Consider the following 14,497-nt stretch of genomic DNA (forward strand, 5'->3'; position numbering starts at 1 on the left):
CAATGCTAGGTTGGGTTCAGTGTAATTAATAAGTATTAGGAAGTTTTAAAAAATGTATTTTAATTTTGGATAAGGCTTAAAGTCATCTGGAATATCATTTTGGTAAAGCATTTATCTACATTTAAAACTGACATGTTTTGTTAAAGTGATAAGCATTTGAAGATCCCAAACAGTGAAATCAAATATATATTTGGAACCCAAAATAATTGTTACATGAAAATACAGGAATTTTTTTTCCACTTAAACAGTATTAAGTACGTACACACACACACACACACACACACACACACACACACACACCCCGATATGTTTTTCCCCTGCCATTTAAGAACTTTCCATTTCATGCCAGGAAAAGTTAATGTCATTTTAAAAAATCATCCTGTGATGTTTGTCTTTCTCTGCCTGGCTTATTTCGCTTAGCATACTACTCTCCAGGTCCCTCCATGCTGTCTCAATGGGTTCAAGATCCTTCTTCTTTACAGCTGTGTAGTATTCCCTGGGGTAAATGTCCCACAGCTTTTTTATTCACTCATCTACTGATGGGCACTTGGGCTGTTTCCAGATCTTAGCTATGGTAACTTGGGGGGGAGAGATTAACCAAAGAACTTATACACATATATGCATAACCCAAGGACACAGACAGTGGTGTGGTGAGGGACTGGGGAGGCGGTGGAGCAGGAGGAAGGGGTCAGTGGGGAGAAAAAGGGACATATATAATATTTTGAACAATAAAAAAATAAAACAATCATTAGTTTGCTCCTACAGTGTTCATCATCAAATGTCACATATGACAAGCATATCATTAAAAGTTCTGCGTCTATATTGATCTGGTGTCTTTTGAAAGGTATGGCGTGGAGCCTCCGGGTTTAATAAAATTGGAAAAAGAGATTGAACAAGAAGAAACCCTCTCTGCCCCTTCTCCATCGCCGTCTCCTTCATCCAAGTCTTCTGGGAAAAAGAGTACAGGAAACTTGCTGGATGACGCCGTAAGTGAAACTGGTCAGGCTTCTGACTGCTTAGTCTCTGCGGGATTTCAAAGCCCATTCTGTCCAATGTGTTATCAGCCTAATCTTGACTTACTTCTATTTCACTGAAATTCATTTTAAAATCCTATGAAAAAGTTTGTAGTTCCACAGTTCATTTTGAGACTCCAAACTGAGCCAGTCATTTCAAATAAAGTGTCACTGAATTCTGCTGAGTAGTGTCTAAAATTTTAGGATAGTGAATCAACTCCCTGAAAGTTGACTTTGAAAACATTTATGCCTGTGGTCATTGGTTTATGGCTCTTCGTTTCACAGATAAGACTGAGGCAGGAGATCTTGAGTTTGTTCAAGAAGGGAAAGCAAACACACCGGAGAGAAAATAACTGACCTTTACCCACTGCCTGCTGTGGGCCAGGCTCCAGCATTGTTTTCCAAATGCTCTTGGAATTTCTAAGGCAGGTTTCTTACTGAGAAAACACAAACCTGGAAATTGAATCACCTGCTGAGGAAAGGAAGGGATCTTAGATTCCAACCCAGTTTTGTCTAACTCTGAGGGCCCTTGAGTCTCAGTCTTTGGCAGATTAGGGACTATTTTCATTATCCCCCCATAATCACAGCAAACATTCTGGGTGTAACAGCAAATGGGGTGAGTCAAAACTCTCTGGCTACCTCTGTTGCCTGTTCTTGGTTATAAGTAGTTGTTGGCTGTAAGTAATATGTTTGATTAGGTGCATGTATTTACCTCCCAGCGCATGTATTTTGAGTGCAAATGTAAAAAAATACTTATTTGTTTTACAGAAAATAGTAACATCATTCAGCCTGGCACTAGAGATGCTGGAGTGGAGTATGTCTCACATGCACGAGGAGGGTCCTTAGAAACTAGCAGCAGCCATAATGCTCATTATAAGGAGTAGACAAGACTGAAAAGGACTGCTGGCCCTTAGCTGAGGGTCTCCTTCTCTAGGGTCTGAGCTGAAAAGAGCTGGGACAGTGGTTCACTAGCAGTACATGATGCAGAAAGGGACATTTCCCATCTTCTGCTTTCCTCCATGTGGCACTCTTTCTAGATGAGCAGAAATATAACTTTTTCTGAGAGACTGAGCATTCCTATTTCTGCGAAGGGCAGCAAACTTAAACTTGGCCTGCTAAGGGATCTTAGCCAGTCACAGTTTAATCTAGTTTTCTTTTGTTCAGTCCATTCTGGGAATTAAAGAATAGGCAAGGATGTTTTTTTTAATTCTCACCCAAGGATACTTTTTTTAAAATTGACTTGAGAAAGAGAGAGAGAGAGAGAGAGAAACATCAATTGGCTGCCTTCTGTATGCATCCCAACCAGGGATCAAGCCTGCAACCTGGGTATGTGCCCTGACCCTGGAATCAAACTCGAGTCCCTTAGGTGCACTGGACAACGCTCCAGCCACCTGAGCCACACCATCAGGGCTAGGCAAGGATGTTTTAATACCATGTAAAACAATTTTAAAATCACAGGCTGTTTTTAAGGTTCAGTGACATGCCTTGCTTATCATAGTATTTCATATTTATTTTATAAGTTAATGGAACACAGTGTTGTGTTAGTCGTAGATAATGGAGCATCGTTTATTTTTTGATGAGAACAATTGTCTTCTCTCTCAGTTATACCTTTTTGATTGGACTTATTTTGGGATAAGATGTTCCTGTAGTCTTTCTCTTACAAATGTGTTTCTCTGGGGCAACCAAACTTTACTTTATTCCTTTTGCCCTCTGCCGTCACCTCCACTCATTTTCTTTAATGCAGTATAGTCAGGGCTCTGGCCGGCATCATCCTTAACCTCCTAATGAGTGAGCACTGAATCACATACATTATTTTAGTCCTCAAATTATGAAGGCTCCTTTCCGATATTCGACTCTGTTGGCCAGTGCATTCTTGGCATTATTGTCCATAGACATTTTAACAGACAAGCAACCCACATGCAACTCAGATTTGATACAGATTCCATAGGGTTCCCTTTAACATCCAGGGTAAATCCCAAAGTCATTTATATGTCACATAAGCCTGCATGTGCTGGCCCATTGTGCCTTTCCCGGCTTTATCGCCCTCTAGACTCATCCTGGCATCGGAGGAACCCACTGTAAAGATGCCTGCTGACCCCAAATTCCTAAGGACATTTTACGCCCTGGGCTTTCCCTCATTTGCTTTCCTCGCCATGTGGTATGCCTATTCATCTTTTAAATCTACTTTTAAACACCATTTCATCTTTTAAAATTCAGGCTTGTGGCCTCCTGTATAAAGCTGCCCTTGGCATCGCCCATTCCTGGTAAAATTGACAAATTAGTCCTTGATGTCCCAGGTGTTTTTATATATTTTATGAGGTATTTACTTTATTGGGCACAAATACCACTTATTCCTTATGTACAGTCCTCATTCTCAAAGACACGGACCGTATTTTATTAATCTGTCTATTAGTGCCATATTTGTTGAGTAGATTATCAAGGTGGGTAATGAGGTTTAAAAGAGCTGCTTCCTAGTTCTGTTGATCTGGAATGGCCATGTGCTCTGGAAACGGGCTGCTCTGCAGAGAGAGGTGATGCTGCGCCTTGAAGCCACCTACATGAACCTGGAGAAGGAGCTAGAATGGCTCCCTCTGTTCAACAGCTTGTCCCGTATGTGGCCATCTGTCATCCTTGAGAAGCGGGGAAGGGACAGGGGGAAGGAGGTGGTGAAACAACTATGAAAGGGATTTTGGAAAAGTGTGTTGAGTACTCCAGTCCAGGGCCAGACTGTTACTCTGTGCTTGTGCTCCCTTCTCCAACTTCTAGCTCCTCAGCTGGAAACAATGAAGGGATCTCCCAAGAGCTGTAAACCCCCTTTAGACTTTTCCAGAATTTGGGAACACGACCATCTATTTAGTTTAGGGTTTTTAATTGAATGTAGGAAATGTGCAAACCGGACATTTCTGTACCATTGCCAGCTAGAACACTATGCTTGGAAAGTCTTTAAACCAGCATTTCTCCGAGAACGTTTAATCGAATACTAACACCCGCAGATGCCCTGCAGGGAAAAGACTTCCATGGCCAGGTTAGTCTGAGAAACACAGCTCACTGCATCCCCTGTGCGGAGTTTGGCCACGCACCATGGTGTATCAAAGGCACTCGTGAGCTCCGTCATAAGATCTTGTTTGACCTGGAATTTTCCAAATTATTTGGCCACCGAAGTCTCTTATATGTAGCCTCCTTCATACTGTGTTGGGGAAATTGCACTAAAATATTTGCATTCTGTTTATGTGCGTTTTACACCAAAGCATTTTATTTCAGGGACAGTGGGACAGAGAGAAACACGACTTGGGCCTCACTAATGATGTAAAGGAGAGCGTCACGTGTCAAATATAAAAAGTAAACAGCCCCTAGGGCAGCTGCTCGCTGCGTGTGAAGCTTCACAGCCGCTGGGCGCTGAAACGCGTAGGTCCCAGTTTGTATTTTAGGAACGTTCCTGGGGCCAGTGAAAGATACTGGCTATTTCTGCTCGGGCAAAGTTACTATTTGTATCCAAAAAAAAAAAAAAAGGAAAGAGAAAGAAAGGGGGAATAAAAGAGTAAGAGGGAAAAAGAGACAGGCATGGAGGGAAGGAGAGACAGAGGGGAGCAGCCCGGAGAGCTCATGCCCAGCCGCGGCCCGGGAACTGCCAGTTCGAAGCGGGCCCTGTCTCCTCGCGTTTCTTCGTTCGCTGCTTAGGGGAATTGTGGAAAATCAAAGGGGGAAAAAAGGTGAGCCTTGATGTGGATAATATCCCACGTTCTTTAATCAAGATATCCTCAAAGGACACACAGTAGACTCCATTCAGATTAACCTGTCCGCCCGGTGTCCTGCCAGAGCCTGGGCCGCGGTGACGGTGCGGGGCTGGGCGCTGCCTGCGGCCGGCGGGTTCCCGCACAGTGAGCTGGGAGGGCTCTGAGAAGCCATTCTCACCTTCCCCCTCCTCTCCAGCAACTTCCTCAGTCTGGGGATGAGAGATAGTGTCATTCTGATAATCAGGCTCCTCTCGAAATCCCATTTCAGCAGAAAGCTGGCCGGGTTCCTGGCCCAAGCGGAACACCTGCCAGACGGGCTTATCCCAGGGTAACCTAAGAAGCCCAGATGGCATCAGCCACTGTTCGCTTAACAATATATTCCCGCTGCCCACAGTCTGGCCTTGTCTCTTCCATTTCTGCCTCCACCTCTCACACAACTACAAAAAAGCTCTTGATTTCAAAAAAAAATCCCACAAAACAAAAAACAAGTCCATTTCCAAAGCTCGCGAGGCATTAGAGAAGGGCAGGCCGCTTGAGAAAATGTATTTCGTATTTCACTGCATTTGATCCCCACAGTTTCTGTTTCGTCTGAGAACATTTTAAGATGGAAATACTTTTCACACATACTTGTGATCATTTCTCAGCAGAGGAACAACTGGAACACCAATTTGCCCTTTTCTCAATTACTCTGTGGCAAGTAAAGCTGTGCCAAGCAGGGCTCTCCTCAAGCTCGGGCCATGTGCTTTTATGAAGCTGATGCATTATTCTACTATTCTACTATCTACTATCCTACTATCTTGTTCAAGCATATCCATTCAGAAAAGTCCCTAGGGACAGAATTCGGTTAATATTAGGGGAGTGGGTGGATGTATCTATGCACCAAGTATCATATGGTAGAAAAAATTCAGAACTCAAATACATGGGTCTAATCGCTACCTTAGTGATGTTAAGCAGGTTTTTCCATTGTTCAATGAAAGCCATCTGAAAGATTCTTTGAATCCAGTCTTAATCTGTTTAGATCTTTGACTCAAAACGCAGGAAGTTGTTGCTTTGGATTGTTGGGTTGGTGGGTTGGTGAGCTGAAGAGAGGACAGTTATGAGGTGCGGCATGACAGGTTCCCAGTGAAGAAACAAATATAGACTTCCTCCCTTGTAAAGCATTGTGCACAGATTTAGCTTAGGTATTTTTTTAAGAATAGGGAAATAGATAAAATAGGGATAAATTCTGATTTTCGGACATGGGTTCTGTAAAGTGCACGTAAATGGTAAGATGCTGCCACAGAAGCAGGTTTTGGCAGGCGGCACTTACTGAGAGGGGGTGGATTGCTGAGTGAGCCTGGGTGAATTAGAGGTGACCTCTTAAAGAAAACCTTTGAGCTCAAAATAAGATGGAACAATAGTCTCCTTTAAAAAAGAATTTGTTTAAATCTTATTTATTTTTGAAATTGTAAAATTCATATTGGTAAATTATAATGAGGAAACATGCTATGTTAACATGCATTGTGTTCTAGTTTCCAATATGTTTATCTTGGCAACCCGGTGGGATGGTCTCTTTAACCCTCCCAGAGTGCGCCTGGATCATCATTTTCACGCTGCCCATTGGTTTGCTCACCTTACCCTCCAGCATCCTTTCCATTGTCATCACCCAGCTCACGCCCTTGCGCAGGTATCGGCCTTGGGAAAACGCCTTCTGGGCCTGACCTTCACACAGTTAGGACTTAATGTGCTGCTTCTTTGCTCATATCATGTTCATAGTCTGATGTAGGACAAATTTAAAAGCAGTTACTGGTCCAGGGGCCTTTGAACCCACAGAGCAGATTAATCTAAATGGAGCTTGATTGAGGAGCATGAACTTGCCTGCTCTTCCATTTCAGGTGAAAAGGATTTCCGAGGACCCTCCTTGCAAATGCCCAAGCAAGTTCTGCGTGGAGAGGCTGTCTCAAGGGAGATACCGAGTGGGAGAGAAGATCCTCTTCATCAGGGTAAAGCTTTACTTTTCACTTGACGCCCTGTCCTTCCTGAGACTTTCAGGACTTGAGTTGGGGGTTACAGGAAAGTATGACCAATAACTAAGCAGGGACTTCTCCTCTGGTGGTTACAGTTGGACTTGAACATTTAAAATGAGGTATGAACATTTAAAAATGTATCAAAACATAATTACTGCTGAGGGCTAAATAAATAGAACCATCTCTCTCTCTTTCATGTATACAAACATGCACACCAAATAGACCATAGAGATCAAATAGAATGAAGAAAAGAAACAATTTTTTTTGTTTGTACATTTAGATTAAAAGGAACTATCCCTCCCCCCTACCCCCAATGGGAAAACAGAAATCCGATATTCTGCCCTAGTCTTTCATATCTCAACTTCAGGAAGATATCCTATTGAACTTGGTAACTTTCAATTATTTGAACATGATTTTTCAAGAAGTTTGGATTTGAGCCAGAGTGAGGAGAATGAAAACTCATTACAAGAGCATGGTTAAATAGTGACTACCATTTCTTAGTTTTCTGGGGTGAATAAAGAAATGTGGACCTGTGCCAATGAATGATTTGGTGATCTCTGTCCATTTTGCAATGGTCCTAATTAGAAACCTGAGTAGATATAACGAGCGGTTTTAGATTGTAACGAGTGGCTCAATAAAGTCACATTTCAGGCCTTTCACTTGTGATCTGTTTTGGCAATGATCAAAAAAACTTAATCTCTCTAAATAAGTTTGTGACTTTTCATAAGACCAAGAATTCTTCTCAGAAATAAGAAAATGAAAAACACAGCACTGATATATTCCTAGAAACCTGCAGTTGAGAAGTATAAGTATTTTTCTACCATGTTTTTCAGTCATTTCCTAAATAACAGAGGTTATGATTCAAAGGAGCTCTAGTCCCTTTTCTTTGGGTTAAGTTACAGATATCTTGCTGGTTATTTCGTTGTGTAGAGCAGAATATTTGAATGTGTACCTCTAGTACAATCAATGACTATTCTAAACAATACTAAAGTCAGCGATGGCCCTGTAGAAATTTCGTCTCTGTAATGTTTTCTTAAGTTCAACTTTTGACTGAAAATTATTTGTGTGACAGATTTTTTTAAGGTCCTACAAAATGTTATTTGAAGAAACGTTTGATCATAATTAGCCTTCAAAAATAATGTCAGTCTTTTTTTATTTTAATCTAATTTAGGTCAATGTTTATTGATTTTTAAAAAGCATAATTTTTACGTAATAATTGATATTTTGGAATAGTGTGGAAAGGGGTACAATGAAAGGTTATTATTGGGGGTATGAGTATAAATCTGGGAGGAAGGCCTCACTAGGATGGACAGTTGCCCCCATCAATGCTTACTGTTCTCTCGTTCCTTACTATAAGGATAACATACAGGTTTCTTTTAGCTAATCTGTCTGCTTTCCCTTTAGTACATTAAAAATAGTGGTTTCATCATTCCAAAGATGTGTTTAAATTTTACCATGTTGACCTTTCTCAGTTGAGACTTAGGCTCCTTGAGAATATTAGGCCCTGGAGCCCAGAAGCAAACCAGGGTTTTATTCATGGAAACAATTATTCCTTTTATGATAGAAGTGTCGACAACACACATAATGAATAAGTTAGATACATTTCCTTCTAATATAAACTAATATCTGTAGGCAAAAATATATAACACGTGTTTATTTGTGCCTGGTCTCCCATATTTAGTCAACTATTGAGTTTGATAACTGTATTTATGGATAACATAAATTTACATTGTATTTAACATTTAAGAAATTTTTCGGTCCATTTTTCTTTTCAGAAAATGGTTTCCTTTTTGTAAAATCTGTACATGTATTGCTTATAGAGGAATTGGGATTTACTTTACTGAGAAAGAAAATTGCAACAACTTCCCTAGTGATAGCATTTGAATTAGATACCAGTGTGTTACTGCAGAACATGCTGTGCACATTCGGTTTAATGCTTCCAGTGCTCCAGGTAAGCCTGCAATAGAGAGGTCACTGTGATGTCATCATTCACTGGGTGGCCAGCAAGTTGTGGCATCATGCTGCTATGACGGGTTTTAACCAACTTGGGCATTCACTTTTTCTCATTTTGCGCTGTCTACATATAGTTTGAACTATTTTTTTACAACAGATTTCGCTTTAAAATTAACCTATTTTTTATATCTTAATTTTTAAAAAGGAGTCTTTATATGACTGCCTAAATTGGAAAGTATAACTATTTGTGAAAAAAGGAAGATCTCCATTAACATGTATTTATTGAAATTCCTATCCTTTGGCTTGCCTGGGGTCCATTCCCACCCTGATGGAGGGAAGTGATTCTAAAAAGACTCCTCTGTTGTTTCTGATGATCCCTAGAGACTTTTTATCTCCCATTCCCTGGAGTTTAGGAGTTGAAATTTATAGGCAAGCCATATGCACCGTTCATTGTACATGGTACGTTTCCTCCCTATGTCTTTCTCTTCACTGAATTCATGAACTAATATCATCTCACTGATGAGTACAGACTTTGGCTAGTACTTCTGGATTTGTGACAGGGGCTATATTTAATTGATTGTAATTCTGCACTAACTCACTGTAAGGACTTGGCAATTATTACTTAAAAAACCCCTCAGAAGTATTGGTTTTCAAATGGTCACATGGTTGTTGCTGCTAATTAACTTTTCAGTTCTTGGAACGCCTGGATTAAGCAGTAAGTGCCTGTAGTCAAATTCTCACCCACACTAGGGAATGATCACCTCACAGTGTCTGCACTGAAGTTCTGCATTTCTGAAATTTGCATTTTTAAGACTGGCATATTTTAAGCTTTGTCATATCTTTTTTTGAGGCTGCTAAATATGGTCATATTTACTATACAATACATAGTAAGTAGAAACATTTATGCACACTATTCTATAAACTATACATACTATGAAATGTACATGGTGTCTTAGCTTTTGCCCCCTAGTTTTCTGTCAACCCTGAGAACAGCAGTGTCTTCATATGGCCGTAATGAACATGGCCATGCAAAGAACAAGTCTGTCTTTTAAGGCTGTTGTTAAGACTGTTGACTTAGTCCTTACATAGGACAACACAATTATCAAAACAGTGACTCGGGGGAGAAAAACCTCTTAGAAATTTGTAAATACAGGATTCTCTTAATAATTCCGCATGTAACACGTTTACTCTCGATTTAACCATTCATTGCTAACCAAATTCCAAGGTTTGTTGACAACACCCAGTCTCTTTGCTTATATATGATTTTATGAACACATCTTCTCTTTATACATTAAAATAGATACAGTAACAGCAAATAGGAATAAAAAATATAAGAATGTGAGCAGAGTACAGAAAAAGAGCCCAGAAGACATTTTCTGCAGAGGATATCTTTGCTAAGCATATGTCTTACCTATGGGATCCTAAAAACCAGTGTGGGAATGGATACTTCACTTACATAGCTGCCTAGTGGTTTCTTGTGTAGATGCATCTATATGCTTATCCTGGCATGTTTGCTTATATGCATATGCCTCCATTCGGAGGTGAGGGATTAATCTCTACCCAAATATAAAGAATCCAGTAGTACAAGGGAAAATCTCTGAGGTTTTTGACTGTGGCTTTTAGACAGTCATGCTAATAACCCCCTGCCAAAATGGGAATTCTCTTATTTCCAGCTTATCAAAACTAATTTTCAAAGCCATATTTTTGCTCTACACCTTCCAATGAGCAACATTGGTTTTGACCAATCTGGTAGACAGGCAAGATAAACTCAGCTAATTTGTCTCTGGGTAGTGCAGATACAAATTTACTTTCCTCCAAGGTATAAATATTTCAATTATTTTTTAGTGACTTTTGCATTTGGACAGTGATGATAAAACTTCCTTGTTGATTTCTGAGGTAACAGAGATTGGGATATTACCATTTAGCAATGCTGTATATCTTTAAAATGTAAATAGATGTATCTCAGGCCTAATGTTATGATTTTGAGGGAGAGAGAAGTAAGAATTTTCCTTTGTTCATTTGTTCATTTGGTTAGTTGGTTTCTACCCAGGCTTTCAAGAAGTCATTTGGCAATATGAATGTGTGTAAGCTTGTAGGAAAGGTTTCTCAGGTGCTATAAAAAGGTCTGTGCTACTTTATTTGTCAACCTCAATTTACTATCACAATATTCTAGTAAATAATAATGGTAATTTTTGAAAGTGATCTCCAGATTAGCAGCATCAGCATTACCTGAAAACTTGTTGGACTTGCAGATGCCTGGCCTCACCCTGATATAACATCAGAAGCTCTCTGGGGTGAGCCACCTGTGTTTTAACAAGCCCTTCAGGTGATTCTGAGGTGTGCTGTAGTTTAAAACAAACAATCTAAAGGAAAACAAGAACTATATAAATGAAGAAATTTCTTGTGCAACACCGCAATTAAAAATCGTTGCATGTCTGATCATGGAGGCCTATAACCATTCAGGTACTAGAAATGATCATTTTGAAGAAAGACTTCTGTGTATCCTTGTGAGAAAATACTGAGGATAATTTAATGTTAAGTAGAAAATAACAGACTTTGAAATTGTCTTTACATACAAAAATACCACTGTGTAGAAATGATGTATAATTATGATTAAGACTTGAAGGAAATAGGAATAACTGAAAATAGTTTTTAATTGTTGAGGGCATAAAATTATGAGTGAGCATTACCTCCCGGTGATGACATTAACAACACGAACCCTTCAGAAGAAGAGAATTCAACAACCTGGTACAGTTGCAAATGTGAGAATAAATAAAAGGACTTCTATAAGATGTCATGTTTATGAGCTGGCTGCTCATTTTCTGGTCCTTTGGCTAAGCTGCCCATCTTCTGGAAAAGGGCAGGGAGGTTTATGGAGTCATGGTGTTGCAGACCAGGGAGGACTTGGCCTTTTTGTTCTGAAATTGTAGCATATTTTTCTTTGGCTGAAGCTTTTACCTTTCCTTATCTCCCTTTACTATGTTATCTCTCCATTTTGAAAACTCATTTCCGATTGTTTTGGGTTAGTACTAGAAAACATGCAAACATCTGTATCACGTCCCTTCTCTCTCTCCGTAATGACTCATGTACTCAGTTTCTGTCCCTGAGGCAGGAAAGTTTTAATCGTGATATCCCTTTCCTTTAAAGCTTAATTGTTAGTGACATGCGAATAGCCTAATATGATAAACTGACCTGTGCTAATATGATAATTTGTAAACAGCTCTAATGAGTAGAATGTCACGGGGTAAGCTCTTTACACTCAACATCGTTGCTCTGATGACCTGGTAGTAAGACTTCCTGGCACAATAGCAAGTGAGTGGGGTCCTGTGTTGTGAGGTAGCAGACTTTTTATGCCATTTGCTTTGGGCACTCATAGGATGAATACTTTTTATAATTTATCACTTAATTACAATTTACCACTACCCTAACATCGTACTTTAACATTGTTCAAAGTGTGTTCCAAGGAATAATAGTTCCAGAAGATGTCCAGAGGTATTATTTATAAAGAAGAGTTATCATGGTAAGGAGTTGAAATAGGCTTCTTTAATAACTCTCATTATTGATAATTGACTCTACTGGCCTCTGTCTGAGCAGGTGATATATCTCATTGTACTTCTCACCCCTGTATGGTAGAAACTTTTGCCATTTCCATTTTACAGATGAGAGAGCTGAAACAGGGAGGTTGATAACTTCCCAAAGATATAAGCTAGTAAGTGGTGAAAGTGGGGTTCAAAGGTCCAGTTCCCGAATCTACGTTCTCTACCAGTGAGCAATACTGATGTGTTTAACTGGCATTATCTGGGATTTCTTGGAGGGCTGGGCATACTAATGTGATCTATTAATCCCACAGTATATAGTGAGATGTACTATGTAGCATTTTCCAAATGTATCTGACCACATCTGACCATAGAAACTGTCCCTCTCCCACCTTTATTTTTATTGCCCCCCCCCCCCCTTCCGCAGAGCATCACCCTGGGCTAGGAGGTCATGAAAACACTTTGGGAATTATAAACTGAAGCAAATTAAAAAATTAATTTATAACAGAATTATACTGAATTGAAAGTTTTCTACATTTACCAGGTTAAAACCCATATATATTAAAGTACTAAGAAATATTGAATTTATACTCATTTTTACCTTAAATATCCACTTGGAAATTATGATTCAAGGAAATTATGATTCAAGGTTTTCTTTTAGAAAACCTCTAAAAGAAAGAGAAATGAAAAAGTATCATGTGTGCCGGGCATTTTAGCAAGAGCTTTATTTACATTGCCTCACTGAGTCCACTGGACCACACAGCTAGGAAATTGTTTTCACCCTTTGTTACAGGTACAAAGATAAAGTCTTTTTTTTTTTTTCAGACCTAGAGAGGCTAGGTCTGAAGTTAAGTAGTATGATACACAAAATTGAAGTTTTGACCCCCAAACCCATCATATACTCCACTCTAAGCTGCTACCCTGTGGCATGTCAATTAAATGCAAATATTTTATTCACAAGTTTAGTCTTCTAAAAAGCTGCACTTTTTTACAGTATATTTAAGTCTCAACTATATAGAAGTGTTTTCCTTATACTATTTTTACTTTTAAAATATTCAGAATGCAAAAGGCATTATAGTTGCATAATCTCTACTGTAAAGAAAGGATATATGTGTTTGACTGTAGTATAATAGTAATAAAAATTATAACAGTATTCATTAGGTGTTTACTTGTATGCCAGACACTGTTCAAAAAGCTTTATATGGCCCTGCCAGTGTGGCTCAGGGGTTGAGCATCGACCTAGGATCCAGGAGATAGGGGTTCGATTCCCCGTCAGGGCACATGCCCGGGTTTCGGGCTCAGTCCCCAGTGGGGGGCGTGCAGGAGGCAGGCAATCAATGACTCTCTCATCATTGATGTTTCTCCCTCTCCCTGAAATCAATAAAGATTTTATTTTTATTTAAAAAAGCTTTATATGGGCTAGTTTAGTACTTAAAACCAATTAGGTCGCTATACATCATAAGATGTATTGTTATCTATCCTGATATCTTTTTACTAGAAGTCAGAAGATACATCTCGATTGCCAGTTAAGTCTTATTGAGTCTCCTTGGTAATTTTAGATATTTTTTAAGTGGATCACTATTATTTCAAGACATTTTTATATCAGACCTTCACAGTTAGGTAAAACCAGATGACACAATGCAATATACAGATGATGTGTCATACAACTGTACACCTGAAACCTATATAATCTTATTCACCAATGTCACCCCGATGAATTTAATAAAAAATTAAAAAAAATAAAATCCTGCAAGAAAAAAAACAAAAACGCATAAGGTTCCATGCTAACACCCTAATGGTCCAGGGTATTTTTTCCCCACGTTTTAAGACGTGTGACTATTTAAAGGGCCTGAAGAAAAGACAATGAATAATTTAACTGGAAGTCAGCAAAGGGATTTGAAATGTTACGGAGTCACGTTCTCTGTACTACTTTTAAATGAAATCATCTCAGATCAGTGAAAAGGTCACACACACTGCTATTGATTCATTATAATTTCTTCGTTACTGTATGAATTCTTCAGGATTATCCCCGTGTAGAAACGAACTCACTGCAACAAGCCAAGCGCGAGGCAGCGCAGCTCTGTTGCCATGGCGACCCGCCCTGGCAGTGCTCCGGGGACCTGGCCGAGGGAAGGCCAATGACAGCGAGTGATGTTACTGCCTCCCTGCTCTTATGACACATACTGATTTATTGCGAGTAAAAAAGTAGCGTGGTTCACATCGCATACCTCTCCCGATAATGAAAAATGGGCTGT

The 14,497-nt window shown here is 39.5% G+C and overlaps 1 protein-coding gene across 13 annotated transcripts in view; it reads left to right on the plus strand.

Moving 5' to 3' along the window:
- The window catches only part of GAS2 (growth arrest specific 2), a 133,715-nt gene that overhangs the window by 79,581 nt on the left and 39,637 nt on the right, over positions 1-14,497 (plus strand). For all 13 annotated transcript variants that reach the window (XR_014000058.1, XM_081154967.1, XM_081154966.1 and 10 more), the window contains 2 exons: positions 845-986; positions 6,622-6,729. Coding sequence is in view for 12 of the 13 variants with exons in the window: in XM_081154967.1 (XP_081011093.1) it covers positions 845-986; positions 6,622-6,729 (250 nt within the window). In the remaining variant the exon portion in view is untranslated. The remainder of the gene's footprint in view (positions 1-844; positions 987-6,621; positions 6,730-14,497) is intronic.

The sequence above is a fragment of the Miniopterus schreibersii genome (genome assembly GCF_964146895.1).
Source record: "Miniopterus schreibersii genome assembly, chromosome: 12".
In the NCBI taxonomy this organism is placed as follows: Eukaryota; Metazoa; Chordata; class Mammalia; order Chiroptera; family Miniopteridae; genus Miniopterus; species Miniopterus schreibersii.